Genomic DNA, 15,863 nt, shown 5'->3' with positions numbered 1-15,863 from the left:
ATCTAATCCTGCCTATGTGCAGGTCTCACCGCTGTTTCCATTCCATGTGTGGGTAGCCCCACCAATTCAATTGTGCAAGCTCCCCCCACTTCTTTGTGCAACAGCAAATTAGTGCTTCTGGGGACAAACCCTGAAATGAGCAGAAATGCTCGTTTATGGAAGGGGGAAGGTCGGCAGAGCTCTCTTACAAACATTTCTGCTCGTTTTGAGCTTCTCCCAGAAGCACTCATTCACTGTTGCGCAAGGGGTGGGGGCCACTTGTGCAACAGAATCAGCGGGACTTGGCTGCACATGGCCGGTCACCATTGGATACCACCCTTCACTTCCTATGGAAGGATGGCAAATGCAGCTAGTTTCACTACAAAATCATTCTAAATGAGGTGGAAATTCCTCTGGTTACCTTGTGGTTTCCAGGCTAGAACCATAGTTTCCAGGTTGTTATACCAGGTTCAAACCTAGTAAAATAGAAAATTGCCATTTTTCCATCTCTACACCATATGGTACCTGTACGTTTTTCCTTGTGGAGCAAATAGCAGGTTGGGAATGTGTGTGATTTAAGTCAAGAAAGTGGCATGTTGGAAAAACTACGAGACTCTGACCCAGTGCTTTGCCCCCAATACCTGCTTTTTATCTGAAATGGGCACATGCGTGCGCACACACAATCCTGCTCATATATCTCCCATATCACCTCTGTTTGATTCATAATATAGTTCTAAAAATGGAATAAAGGTCAGATGATGAATTATTTGGTCTAATAAAAAGGTGTAAGAATGGTTCTCTAATGTACAATGCAAAAACTGGGAGCCTTTATTCCAAAACAAAACAAAAATTTATTCACTTGTCTCTCATGAGAACAAATAATGCAGAGAGAGAGCACAGAAAAAACACTGATGAATTCAGAGAGAAACATGTAGGAACTCATAAAAGAATTTCGTTTTCATGAAAAGCAGGAACGGGCATTTGCTCTCAAACTCTTAGGCTATTTTTTTTTTTTTTTAGTAATCCTGAAATATTAAAGAATATAAACTGTTGACCTTATGCATACAATGATACAAAATTGGATACAGCACTAAATGAGACAACATATAATTCCTCTACATGTTAGTATTAAAAATGCAAGAGTTCAAATGAAAAAAATAAACAGAATAAATGTGCGTTTCCCACTCCCAAGATGCAGTGATTAGTGATTGGCAGCAAACTGAGATGAGAGTCATTGTGGATGTTTAAGAGATCTTGTCTCCTTTCATGCCAGTGTTAAGTCCCAGAGATTTTTGGGGAAGGTATAGATATGTTTAGTCACATTGCCTCCCCATAAGCCCTAGATATATTTGTTTACTCAAAAGGAACTTCATTACTGTTATATGAAAACCATTGTTTATATATTTGCTATGGGAGTATGGTGGGTGGAATGAAAATGTACCTGTTAGAACATATCTAAACTCAGTTTCATACCCACTAAAAATATACCGAATTATCTCTTAAAGCCACTTGGGATACTCCTTAAACAATAAATGATTATGTGTTTTCACATAACATAATGACAATGAAAATTGATGCTCTAAGCTGAACATCTAGGTTTTCTATCCGCTGGTGCTGTGCAACTTCCATTCCTTTTAATTAGAAACTGAGCAGGGCTCTTTTACAGACTTACCTAGCAGAATGAAGGTTGTGCAGCTGGAGTGCTTGGAGAACATACACTCCTGATGTCCAGTTATGCCTGATTGTAAGGTGTATGGGATAGGGGAGGAGGTCCACCTACCTAGAAAAGTGCAGGATCAGGCTAGCAACTCTTTATGCTAGACTTTCCAATGAGATGATGAACATGAGAATGAACTGGGTTAAAGGTTCCCCCCCTCCCACAGGATGGGGATCCACATTCATTCTTCAGAGTCATGCACTTAGAAGACTACTTTGTTCAGATGCACATCTTAATTCATTTGGCTCTTTACAGATTTATGCCTACAGCTTTCTTGCAGGGCTTGTATTAATCAAACTATCTAAGTCAAAAGACCAGTAAGTAGATCAAACTGGTAAAACATAGGAGATTAACTGTGATTGTGAATGTTTTGCCATAGTCATAAGGACTGGTAATTTGCATGTATCTTTTTCACAAGCACAGGACTGATACAAATTTTTTGAGAGTGGTATGGCTACTACTCCGACAAGGCTAAATCCTACATTGTTGCACTAAGACAGAAGTGCAGAAACCACATGGGAAGAGCCACAGAAATTTCACTCCTTCCTAATCCAAAGGCTGAAGCCGCTGCAGCCTCCCCCTTATGATCCCACTACTATTTTTCTTCAGACTTCCTACAATACCAGAGCAGCATGGGATGGTGCCGTGGTGAAGCAGAAACTGCAACCTTCCCAAAACATAAGGATCAGACTATATATTGGGACTGTTTCACAACAGTAGATGCAGTTTCTACTGTATATGCTGATGTCAAGCATCTGCTTATCCTGGGCTTTAAAATGGTTGCAATTAAGGCTACTGCTTAAATTGCCCACATCTATGAACGGAAAAAGCATATTCACACAATGAGGACATTACAAGAGAGGTGCACTGGGACAACCTTGGACAGCTCTCAACAGAATGCTTCTTAACATGTGTTTGTAGAACTACAAATTATGTGATAAAAAATGTTCTATGTGCATAATTGGGTGAAAGTAATTTACACACTAACAGAGTCCAAGTGGTCTACTACGAGTCCTCTGGTACAAGTTGTTTGTACCCAACGAAACATCAGAACCAGCAAGTGGATGGTACTTAATACTGTGAAAACATGTTACCACTTAAAATCTTCCAGATTCAAACATGGATTAGTCAAGTCTGGTTGTATTCAACTGCTTAGCAGACTATATGCATGGACTTTATTCTTTGTAAAGTTCTTGTTAATTAGCACATATGCATATGTGCAAGACAAAAGGCAAGGCTTAATATAAATATTTACTAGAATGAACAGAAATGGCACCTAAGCATAAACCACCCTGTCATTCACTAAACGGCAAGAAGATCTTGCTTCAAATGTATCTTCGGGTTTTAGTAGTCGTTCTTCCCTATTCACTTGGAAGGTTAGAGATTGGCTGGAAGTTCACATTGGCATGAGAAAGGAATGTCTGGTTGATGCAGTCTGGGAATAAAGAAACAGTTATATTTTAGTTAAATAAAATATTATATTTACCAAGTTAGCAGGTAATCAAGTGGCATCTCTTAACATTACAACATTCTCATATATACATGAACACAGTCCATGGAAGCTACTGAGGCTGTGTCAGGGCATAAAGAGTATTTCACCAGTACCACAATACCAATTCATTTCTGGGCTAAATTCAAGGTGCCCCAAATCTTTAATATCCTATATGGGTTTCATCTGTGACACCTGAGTGAGGACTTTCTCCCATATATGCCTCGCTGAGTGCTAAGATCAAGAAATGAGGTCTTTCTGCAAGTGCCACCACCATCAGAAGTGTGACCAGTCACGGGACTTCTGGTAGGAGCCATGTCGCCCTGGCAGGCGTCCTGCGGAGGCTCCGCACGTCACCTCCTCAAACAGCTTTTAAAAGTTTGAAAAACCTTTTCATCTTCCTTTGGAATTAAAAGGGGAAGCTAGAGTACCATCTGGATAAAATCTTGGAAGAACAACTGCTTTTGAGGAGCAGCATAAGAGTTGGACTCTAACGTCAGTTTTCCGGACTGTCATCTACTCAAAGCTGTTTTGAAACTCCTTTGCAATTAGGAGACTTCAGGGCTGACGAGCTCCGAAAGTATTTATGAATTAAAAATACCAACAATATCTGAAGACCTGCAAAATCTGTTGCAGTGACTGTTTGTTTGTAATTATACTTACTTGCTTTCTTTATGGAAGAGGAGGATGGCAGCATCAAGGGGAAGGAAAAAAGCTGCGGGACCACCGCCAACTCCCCCAACCCCTCCCTTGGCAAAGGTTTCTAGAGATGCCGGAGATGTAGAGGAGTTGCTGGCTCTGATAAAAACTTTGTCTTCTCAATTAGCAGAACAGGCTAAGAGGCTGGATACAATTCAAGATTCTATTACTAACCTTCAAGGGGCTGTGGAAAGATTAACAGATCTTTGCAAAAGATGGAATTGAAGGTTAATGCTCTCCAAGACCAGAGGTCTGAGCAAGAGATGGCTATGCATGCCTCCCATAATATCCTGTCTGCGGGAATTTCCCAACTGGACGCATATACTCGTAGAGTGAATCTGCATATCCTTGGTATCACAGATCTGCCTGCTGATATAAGTCTGTCTAAATTCTTGTATACATTTCTGCATGAGCTACTTGCTCTGCCATCTGATTTACTCGATATTGAGCATGCATACCGTGTTCCAGGTCCAGTTTGTGGCATCAAAGGGACTGCCTATACTGTTATAGTTCAATTTGCAAGAGTTTCTACAAAAAAATCATATTTTGCGCTTGGTAAGAGAAGTGGAAGAACTTTTTGAGGGGCCAACACGAAACAAAGTTATGTTATTTCCAGATTACACTAAAGAAATCGTTGACAAAAGAAGGCAATTTACCAAGACAAGAAATCAGGCAAGACAAATGAATCTGCAATATTATATCAAATATCCTGCTATATTTTGCATTCTTTTTGAAGGCCAGATGAAAAAGTTTTTAAATCATGAAATGACGGAGGATTGGCTAGCTGGCGTTCAAAGTAAGGCACAGGAGACATCTTCCCCAGCCTCATGAGCTGGGAACTTTTCAATTATTATTCTTTTTTGGATTTGTTTGGGTTATAAAGTCCAGGCAGTATGCCAGTCCAGAGGACTGTTTACGTACATCTCCCTTTCTCTCTCTCTCTTTTTTACTTCCTCTTTTTTTATATTAGACATGATATACCCTATAATAAATTTCTTGTTTGTGTGTGTATAGATATGTATACTTTCATATATAGATTTAGAAATGACACTATCTAAAATACAGATAGCATAAAATTTATTAGTGATTTGTTCTTATTATTATTATCCTTTTTAATTTCCTTCCTTTTTATTATTATTACTATCATTATTATGAGACTTTGATTAGTAATATTTTTGGCTGGTTAAATTGTTAAGTTTTACTATTATATTTTAACTGAAGGGCAATATATGGTTATTGGAAATGAATTGTAGGCTTGCTCCCTTACTGTAAGACTGATATGATATTGAAATGGAAGGTTGATTATCTATACTATACTGAATTGTAATATTGGCAATGTTATAGGTATAACTTTTAAGTAGAATGATATTTGAAGTTTGTGTGTAATGCAGTTTAACTTTGATCCTTTTAAGTAACTTTTTTATATTTTTTCTTTTTCTTTCTTGCTTTCTTCTTCCTTTTCCTTCTTCTGTTTGTTTTTTTTTTCCTTTCTCGTTATTGCTGTGTCCTCCTAAGAATACTGTATTGTTGGAAACTGTAGATAATGACTAGGTTGTTGGTACTGTTTATTCCATTTATAAAGATAAAAAATAGAATAAAAAGTATTAAAAAAAAGAAGAAGTGTGACCAGTCACTACTAGTAACAGAGCTTTTTGGTGGTAGCCTAATCATTGTGGAACTCCCTCCCATCAGAAATACACAAGATCCATTTGGTTGACTAGACAGCCATCTGTCAGGGAAGCTCTGACTTGGATTCCTGCATTGAGCAGGGGGTTGGACTCAATGGCCTTGTAGGCCCCTTCCAACCCTACTATTCTATGATTCTATTACTTTTTTGAAGGCCATAAGAGCGCCTCTGCTTAAACAGGCTTTTGGTTTAAAAATGCTACGGAGACGTTATTTATATGCCACTTCCTCTTCTATGCTGAGAACAACATTGATGTGGAGTGTTTTGAGTTTTTCTAATATTTTTATGCTGCAATACAATTTTCATCTATGCTATGAACCACTTTGAGGGTTCCGGTCAGAAGTGGGTTATACATTTCTGCAATATTTTTTAAAATAGTTCATTTACATTAACACTAACCTGTACTACATTGGTTGGGCTACAGTCTCATCATCTGCAGCCCCTAAATTATATCTAGTAATTTATTAATTTAAACATTGCTAACTTTTTGTCAAGTTTAAATGTAGCCTTGTCCTCACTGTCCACGGATAACCTTATCCACAGCCTTGTCGAACTCTAATGTTCTATTTCTCATTATATTCCTGCCCATGACCTCCTTCAACTCTACAACTTCAGTCAACTGAAGGGTTTCCTGTGCCCATAAATGATTCTTCCCTTTTCTTCATTGCTGCCCCCCACTACACATGAAACTGCTTCCTTGAATGTGTGTATGGTATGTGTTACCCCTTTCCTTCCAATCCCTCCTCAAAACCCACATTTTCCACATGGCCTTTGGTTTATCCTCTTAATCCCTAACTGTAACCAAGCTTTTTAAGTATATGCAAGAACATTTGCCCTCATTCTTCCCTCCCTCTGTTGTTTGCCCTCTATCTTTGGTAATGATGATGGATCAACCATTAGCTATGCTAGCTGGGGCTGATGGGAGTTGTAGGCCAAAACATCTGGAGAGCCACAAGTTTCCTACCCCTGCTTTAGGCAAATAAGAACCTCAACTTAATGAAGGCAATAGTCATACATCACATCTTCTTTTTTCCAATGTTCAACACTGAGAAGTCCATTTCAGTTTGAAGGAAAATACTAACCAACAACAAATACATTTAAAGTACTTACCTACAAAGGAAGCAATACTGCTTACCTCTAGTACAAGAAGAAAAATCTTGTTCTATGAGCAGCTGCCATACTTTCAGACATATTTCTGACTTTTAGGTAATTAACGAAACCTCGGAAAAATAGGAGGAGGCCTAAAACCAGAGATACAATATGAAATATATTAAAAGATGCATACTCTTTTTCCTTATTTTTTTGATGGCAACAGTTTAATATGGACACCTCTATGGAATTAATTAAAAGGAAATAAATCTTTGGTAATTTGCCATTTCACACATCAAGAGAACTGGTATGTAGAATGCTTTCTAAGTAGGAAGACAGAGAATAGAGAGAAGCTAAAGATTCATGGCAATTCAGATGAAAACTTAAATTTCCTGTACAGCATAGTACAGTTCAGTCAATCTTGGAAACCTCCAAGAACAAAGTTACTTTCTGATACATTTAAAACTAGGCTTGCACTGAATTTTGAAGGTTTCCCATTTCAAGTGAAATGTACCATTTAAGCATCACCAAAAGCAGAGGAGGGATTGTGCTGTGCCATTTTATAGGAGATAAAACTTTACATCAATTTGTGTGTCCACCCCAAGGATTGCTGAAATGGGAACCCTCTTTTTCAGTGATCAATTTTTCCCTATTTGGCAGGATAATACAGACAAATCAGCATACCTAGTGGCTTTGTGTGCAAATCATGTTAAATTACAATTTGTTAAACTGTTCTCTGTATTCATCCTGAATAGCACACATTTCCCATGGAACTAGGCTTGTAAACAGCCACTTACCCAGGTAATCTCTGGCAACAATTGCCTCCAGGCAGCCAGGGAGGGGAAATTCCTCCTTCCCTTTCAGGACATCAGTGTACCCCGAAATTATATGTGGGCAAGTGGCCTCGTAAAGATAGTTGTGGCCTAGAAACTTCTGTGGGCTTACAGAAGAATATAAGAAGAGCCATGCTGGATGAGACCAAGGTTCCACCTAGTCCAGCATTATGTTCACACAGCGGCCAACCAGCTGTCAACGAGGAACCCACAAGTGGGACACAAGTGCAAGAGCACCCTCCTGCCCATGTTCCCCAGCAAACTGGTGTACATAGACTCACTGCCTCTGATACTGGAGGTAGCATAGAGGCATCAGGACTAGTAGCCATGGATGGCCTTTTCCTCCAGGAATTTGTCTAACCCCCCATCCAAATTGGTGGCCATCATTACATCCTGTGGTAGTGAATTCCATAGTTTAACTATATGCAGTGTGGAAAAGCTGTTATGTCTGCGCCATTCTCTCCGTCTTGTGCATACCCACTGCACTTTTTTTTCCATTTAGAAGGTTACATGTATTTGACACAAATGTCATTTCTGCCAAGGAGAATGGAGCCAGCTAGAAACAAAACTCGTAATTTGTAAGACATGTAAGCACTTTCTTTGTTTCACCACATATCCCTCTAACTCTGGGGACTATCTGCTGAACAAGAAACATTGTGCATTAACACATCACTCCTTTTCAGCTGCTACTCCATTTTTACAAAATTAAAAATGGCAACATCGTGATAGACCCGCACCTAGTCTATCCAATGGCACCTATACCTGGGCTGTGCCTCATATAAAACAACTGACACATCTAGATATGGTAAATATATACCAATGAGGCAATATGAGCACTTCTGAGGCAATATGAGTTAATCATAAGGGGATGTTTGCTAATTGCTCTGTTATTAGCTATACAAACATCTACTAATGCATCTAGGCTGAAAAGGAGGAAGGACATTATACTGTTCAGCTACCTTACTACCATGAAAATATCAGAACATATAATAAAATGATCATAAATCATCAGGGGTTGAAGAGGGGCACCTCTTCCTTCCCCAACTCACCCCTCCCAGCAAGCTTGAAACTTGACAGATTGCTTTTCAAAAGAAAACGGAGGGAACAGAAGCATTGTGTTCAGTAGGCATAATGCCCTTCCCCTTGCCCGAGTGAATAATGATTGATGCACAATGCATTTTAAGGCAAAAAAGGATGCTTCCATGAATTGAATACAAAATGACAGACGCTCTAGCATTCAAAATCGTAAAAATTTTTCAGATAGTCCTGATGAAAAACTATTTATGAAAACTGAGCACCTTAAATAGAAGGCTTATACATTTTAACTTTGAACTTTAATACTTGAATTGTTTTAGTTTAGCTGTGATGATATTTTTAGACTCAATGAGATCAATGAAAAAATAGGGATTTCGTAAGTGTAAAACATTCAGAAAATCCATGCTCAACACGGTCCCTAACAGAGATCTTTATTTTTTCTGATCTTTCAATCAAAGGAGTGGCGGTAAAATATGGAAAATCAATGAATGCAACTGAGGATGAAAAATATAAGTCAGATTTTCAAATAGAATTTTGAATATAGGCATGGTACAATTATTTTGCAAAAACATGTGAGGTGTTTTAATTTATTTTAAAAAAATAAAGTTAAATATTTATGGCTCAAGCTTTTCTATCTTGAGGGCTGGTTTCATGTACTACATTTATGACTCCTACCTGAATGTATGACCTGTCTCTTTTGAAAATAATGTTGTCTGAGCAGAGGTAATATGAAAATTCTGTCTATGGCATTTGGTCTGTGATACTCTTCTCACCCATACATATCAACTCTTGATACTGATGTGCAAAATCTTTCTTAAACTGAATTTGGATTTTTCTATTAAGCCATCAAATTACTTAAAATTCAACAATTAAAGTTTTTGATTAAGGCTTACCAAGTACAAGAAATATCCACCAAAGCCAGTACTGTCCATTGAAATAGCCAGTGAAGTAATCCGAGAACTGAAAGGGGGTGGAAAAAACCAAACATGTAAGCTATTATTTCAAATAATCTTTATGACATATGAAGGATTACTGACAAAGCGAATGCACGTTTAGGACATACGGAAAGGATAAAAGAAAGCACAGTCAATACATTTGGGAAGATAAATACTCTGTGCATCATTATAAGAGAAGAGGAAGGTCTGGGGTATCTTGTTTTGTGTACCTTGCAAACAAAGAAATCTCAACCAAGCTGTGAAAAAGTGTATTAAGCATTACACATCAGAATCAAACATTCACTATTATACTGGTCATGTTGGTTCTTTTTTCCTCCTCCACCCCAAACACATTACAGCAGCCTGCTGCTTTTGATATTAACACCAAAAGTCACATTAGTTTAATCTTATCAGATGGGGATGTTTGGCTGACCCCACAAAAGAAGAGCTTTTGACTTTCTGTACACCCCCTACTGATAATCGCTGCCAAGAATACCAGTTCCATAAAGACCCCCGATTCATTAAACTCTTTTCATTTTCAGACTAGATGCTCCGGCATTCAGTTCCCAGCAGCAAGCTGAACACAGCTAAATGAACCTTGAAGGGCCAATTCAATCGTTCCTGTTAGTGAGCATGGTAGACAGTTTTGTCCTCTCTGTGATGTGGGAATCTAAACAGGCAGCTGGAGATGGTTTTGGAGACAGGTATCTGGCCTTGAGCAGACTCCAGACGACATGCTTCACTGATAAAAAAAAAGAGTCGAATCAAATGTCTCCAAGAATTGACCAGTTATAGGCTCACACTCCCAATACCACAAAGCCTTCAGTGCAACTTTTGAAGGTGGAATGAAACAATGTAGTTAAGCAGAGGCTGCTTTGCCATTTCCTTCTCTATTGCTGACTCAACTTGTCAAACAATTCCAGGTTATTTCATACCAGCAAACAATTGGTAAGCCTGCATAAAGCATTCTGTGAAGTCAAATGTTTAAAAAAATACAACCAAAGACAGCAAAAACATAAAACTAATTTTCACAGGTTAGCAATTTAAAATATTTAATGGGGCATTATTTAAGGCTTTAAAGTAAGGAACAAAAACATCCACACCAACACCACCCATCAGTATACATATCCATCAGATGCAGATACACTTCCCTCAGTATTACAACACATTCACTACACTTCAGTGAGAAGTGGCCGTATCATCATCATCATCAATTATATTTCTATACTGCTCCATAGCTGGAGCTCCCTGGGCGGTTTAGAAAGATTAAAAACCATTAAAAATACAGCATACAACTTTTAAAAACCTTTTACATAAAAACACATGAACAGACAATACACATAGAGACAACATATATCTAAAAACAACTTTGAGCAATCAACCATAACCGTAAGACAAATCCGGGACCTGATTAAAACTCTGGCATATGCTGCCAAATGCCTGATAAAAGAGAAAGGTTTTAACTTGGCATGGAAAAGATAACAATGTTGGCACTAGGCGGGCCTCATCGGGGAGATCATTCCATAATTGGGGGGCCACCACCAAGAAAGCCCTCCCTCTTGCTGCCACCTTCCGAGCCTCCCTCGAAAGAGGCACTCAAGAAGGACCTTAGATGATGAGCATAGTGTATATTATGGCTCCTTAGCCCTATGAAAATCTATGTCTTTTTAACACTATAGGCAGAACAGGCCATGTGCTACTGCCTGACTTCTATAAATGTTTCCAGCTCTGAGCAATTACTGGGCCTCTACCACTGTTTCCTGCAACAGACTCCCTTTGCTTTTGTCCCTGACTCACCTTTGTTTTGGCTTGCCCTAAGATGTGCTCTGCTTGCCTCACCTTCCCACCTGTCCAAACACTTTGGAGGACACAATTTATGCAGGCACAGCACCACCATGAGGCATTCTCAGGCAGCTACAGAGCCCTAAGTGCCACTACCCCCTTGGCCTGATTTCTAATGTTTACTAATTTAAAAAACCCAAACTTTTTTGAAACTCCAGGACAGAGAGGTTTCCAGCCACCATCTCAGATTTGCCCTTAAAACCCTAGAAATTAAGTAATTCCAGATCACTGCAGGGAGGAAAAAAAGATGGCCACTATGTTTACATGGGGAAAGGTTGGCAGCTGCTAACACATATGGTGGCTGCCATGTGTTCTGGCAACAGCCATAATTTTTCACCAGAAGAACGTGGCAGCATCCATCTCCCCTGCCCCAGAAGATATTTCAGTTCCTGGGTATTATGAACAAAACCAAGATGGTAACTGGAAGCTGCATGGGACCAGGAAAAAAAAGTAAAACAGATTTTTAAAAAATGGGGCCCAGAGCAGGCATCAGAGCAGGAGTGGGAGGGATCACTCATAGGAGGTGGCCCATAGGATGATGTTGGATATTCCCTCAACCCTGGAGCTGGCCCCTGACTTTATGCGAAACATGCAGTTTGACACAAGGCTTTTCTATCCTTAAGATTTATTTCCTTAACATATGTTAAATCCGTTGTATGTCATTTATAACCATCTGATGACTGAAAACATTTGAAAAGCAGGCCCTTTTTAGAGTTTCCACAGGGATTAAATGTACTAAAAATTAATTTAACTTAAATAAATTACCATATTGCTTGAGTCAGACATAAAAGCCTCAACATATTGAGCCTTGTCCTCAAGTTAATCACTGGTAGAAGTGTCAAATCATACATCATATTTCAATAAGAACAAAGCATTCATAGATAATTAAGGGACTAAACAAATCAAGTGTAAAGAAGGAGGGTTCCATAAAAAACCACCACATAATGCTTTTTTCTTTTTTTGCATTAAATTACAGTAAAATTCCCTCTCATATAAGTTTTCTTGGCTGAAGTGGAAATAATAATTTGCCAGTCTTGATACATTCAAGAATACACAATTAAATGCATTTTAAATAAATCTACAGGAAAAACACATACCTAAAATCTGTAATTAAAACCACTCACCCGAACAATAAGAATCCATTTGATCAGGGACAGTCCAAATCCACAAATGGCACCGTATCTTCCTGCTATGGTGTTAGTTATACAGAACGATAAGCAAAATCCAATCCAGTTGAAAATGAATGCCACTAAAATAAAACATTCTTTGTTAAAAGTTAACTGCATTCCTATTAGCTGAATTATTATCATGTTTATTAAATTTGTATTTATCAGTACACTTATTGGAGAACGTTTAAAGGTCATGTTTCTGCCAGAAAACATTAAAAATGAGCTTCCAGATGACACTTTTACATTGCAATCACTCTACCTCATTCACAAAATTTTATAGTCATTCTCCACTCTTAAGCCTCCTGTATTTTCTCACCGCTTCTTACATCTTTTCACTACCTCCAAAAGTCCATTAAGAAGGAAAAGACAAAAGCCTCACAATGCCTTCTAAGCAGAAGCTAGGAGCTCTCCATCTGCAAACACCCAATACGGTGGGGTAGCTCACAATGCTTAGAAAGTATTGCTGAACTGGGGTGAAACAATCGGAGCTCTAAAGCCTAGCAGTCACTGGGCAGCAGACAACTGGGGCCTTCTGCGCGCAAACAGTCCCACCGGTCCTGGTCCTCAAGCAGCCCCTATCGCTTGCATGATGCAATATAGCACTTCTAGGGACAAGCCCCCAAATGAGCAGAAACACTCACTTCTGGAATGGGCAGGCTCTGGCAATCTCCTCACTTCCAGAAAAGAGTATTTCTGCTCATTTGGGGGCTTGCCCCTGGAAGCACTATATCACATTGCGCAAACAGTAGGGGCCACTTGCAGACCTGGATGGTGGGGCTGGTCACGTGCAGGAAGTCCCAATTGGATACTGCCCACTCTTCATAAATGTGTGAAGTAGGCAAGTCCGTGATCTGGCCAGTATTGAACTCTCTCAATTATATAGTAAAAAGCAGGAGTAAAAACCTTTGTTATGGAAATGGCTAATTCCACACCTCTAATAAAACAAAAAAACTCCCCTATGAAAGAAGGCATTAAGATAAAGCACTCAAATAAGTATTTAATACTCAAAACATGAAGGGCTCCATCTCCCAATTTCTTCTGTTATTATGGGCTAATTCAAACAACTAGACTTATCACTTTTAACTGCAAATATCACATTTTAATTTGGCTATATGAAACAGTTTTATCATCACAGGAATGAGGTGCCCTGTCAACAGACTACATATATCAAATCATTTGAGACATGATCCAGCCAAAGTAAAGCACTTCTGAGTACCACTGATTTAATAGGGAGAGATTTCAACATATGCAAAATTAAGGAGCAAGGGGAGTGGCAGGGTTCTGGCATTAGCAAGTTTTGGCTTTGGCTGACCAGAGAAAACTTGCAGAAGCCGGATTATAAGTCAAGTAATAATGCAGAAAGCAAAGCTAAATTCCACAGACAGCATTTTTACACCTCACAAGTTATTTCACTGACCTGGTTTGTGTGTAATGCTAAGCCACCATTGGTTGATTAACCCGTGGGGCTTTGTAATGCGTGCTGGCTGCCATTTTATGTATGCAAACTGCAGCAGGTGCAAGGCCATAGTTTCTCATGTTGTGCGAACCCGAGTGGCGTGGGTTATGCGAGGATCGAACCCTTGCATAACCCTAGAACAACCCATGGATTGGCTTTCAAAGGAACACATCAGTACTCTGTCAGTCATAGTTGGCTTCTTTATCAACTGTTAAACCTATATAAATCCAGGTTTACATAATGTGTATATTGAATACTTTTAGGTTTTTTTGTAATGTATGAGAAAATGACCTGCTTCATGCAAGACAACAAGCCAGAGTACAAGTTGAGTATGGGTTGAATGAGTGTTGTTTTTGAACCATGGGTTGTTGTTGAACCGTGTGTTGTTGTGTTCTGTGAACTCAGCTGCAAACCATGGTTTGTTAGCCACGAACAACTCACAGTTGACAACCCAACAACAAACCATGAGTTCTCTTTGTGGGTTGTTCACACATCTGGGTTCACACAATACAACATCCCACGATACAACAACAACCCATTGTTTAACGACAACCCACACTCAACCCATTCTCAACCTGTACTCTGGTTTGCTGTGTTGTGTGAACCCAGCCAATGTAATATTTCATCTTCAGTTCCTAGCCATTTTGAATTCTCGAAGCAATCATTTAATTTTATAACAACTTTGTTTTGACCTCCCACATTTTAGATTACTTTAACTTCCAAACTTTTGATACCTTGGTACCTGTTCATGCCTCCAATATAGCTGCTTCCTTTTCACAGACTCCTGGTGTCAGGCATGTGGTAAATTAAGGATTCTGTTGGGAGTACTGACCATCCTGCTGCCCAACAGTCTTCCTGCCCAAGCTGACAAATGGTTGTTCTGGAGAGCTCCAATGCTCATGCCAAGGCTATTTTCTTGGCTCAAGACTTCAAGGCCACCATGACAACCATAGGGCTGTCCCAACTTGTCATTGGTCAAACACATAAGGCAGGTCACAGTCTGGATCTGCTTCTCTTTGGGTCAAGAAAGGGGGGAATCTAAGTATCAGGGATTTCTTTTGAATTCCCTTGTCATGGTGAGACCATTACCCAGTGAGGTTTAGACTTGCCATGGTTCTCTCCTCAGCAAGCATGGTAAACCTATTAGAATGGTCTGCTCTTAGTGGCGAGTGGATCCAGATAGATTCCTTAAAGCCCTCAGGAAGCTTCTCGTTCGCACGACTGGTGGTCCTGTCAATTCCCTGGTTGATCTTTGGCATACAGAGATGACCCAGAAAGCTGACAAGATTGCTCCTAAGTCTTTTCCCACAAGTAAGGGCCCACCTGGCACTGTGGTTTACCAGGGAGCTGGGGATGCTGAAACAGATCGGACAATGTCTGGAATGCTAGTGGTGAACTCTAGACAAATCCAAACAAACATTCTAGTGCCTATTCTGTGCCAATGACAGCAGCGAAGAAATAATACCTCACCACAATCACTGTGTCCTTGCAATGCCAGCCTTTGGAACTTTTCCAGTGGTTAATGGCATTCTTCAATCGGGCCATGAGAAAGATGATAAAGAACACTTGGAGACCCAATATGAATCATTTACAAAGCACTTTGATAAAATTGCTCACATCCACAGTAACTTGGACACCACATTATCCATAACATGAATGCACCTAGAGAGCTATCAAGTCAGGTGTTACTGGATACATTTCAATTACTATGGTCTGAGGATGCAAACAAGGTGTTTGGAGGAGTGTTGCTTATGACACGTTTAGTCAACCCTTGTCCCTTTTGACTCATTATGTTGATGCAGAAGAGGACTGACTGGCTGGGTTCAGGAAGTTATGAATGCCTCTTTGTGAGATAGATGGTCCTGCCTGACTTACAAGAAACAGTTGTTGTGATGCCACATCTAAAAAAAAATGCTTCTTGGGCCCCAGAGGA

General features: G+C 39.5%; 1 protein-coding gene across 2 annotated transcripts in view; it reads right to left on the bottom strand.

Annotated features, from left to right (window-relative positions):
- Positions 1-806: 806 nt before the first annotated feature.
- Positions 807-15,863, bottom strand: part of NDFIP2 (Nedd4 family interacting protein 2) — a 43,340-nt gene continuing 28,283 nt past the window's right edge. For both annotated transcript variants that reach the window (XM_084844727.1, XM_084844726.1), the window contains 4 exons: positions 12,430-12,554; positions 9,422-9,488; positions 6,707-6,812; positions 807-3,131 (listed from right to left, as the gene is read on the bottom strand). In XM_084844727.1, coding sequence (XP_084700853.1) covers positions 6,709-6,812; positions 9,422-9,488; positions 12,430-12,554 — 296 coding nt within the window. In that variant the 3' untranslated portion in view covers positions 807-3,131; positions 6,707-6,708. The remainder of the gene's footprint in view (positions 3,132-6,706; positions 6,813-9,421; positions 9,489-12,429; positions 12,555-15,863) is intronic.

This window comes from Heloderma suspectum, chromosome 3, assembly GCF_057233095.1.
Source record: "Heloderma suspectum isolate Gila_16-S chromosome 3, 16-S_ref, whole genome shotgun sequence".
Taxonomy (NCBI): domain Eukaryota; kingdom Metazoa; phylum Chordata; class Lepidosauria; order Squamata; family Helodermatidae; genus Heloderma; species Heloderma suspectum.
This window is presented reverse-complemented; position numbering and strand designations above follow the sequence as displayed.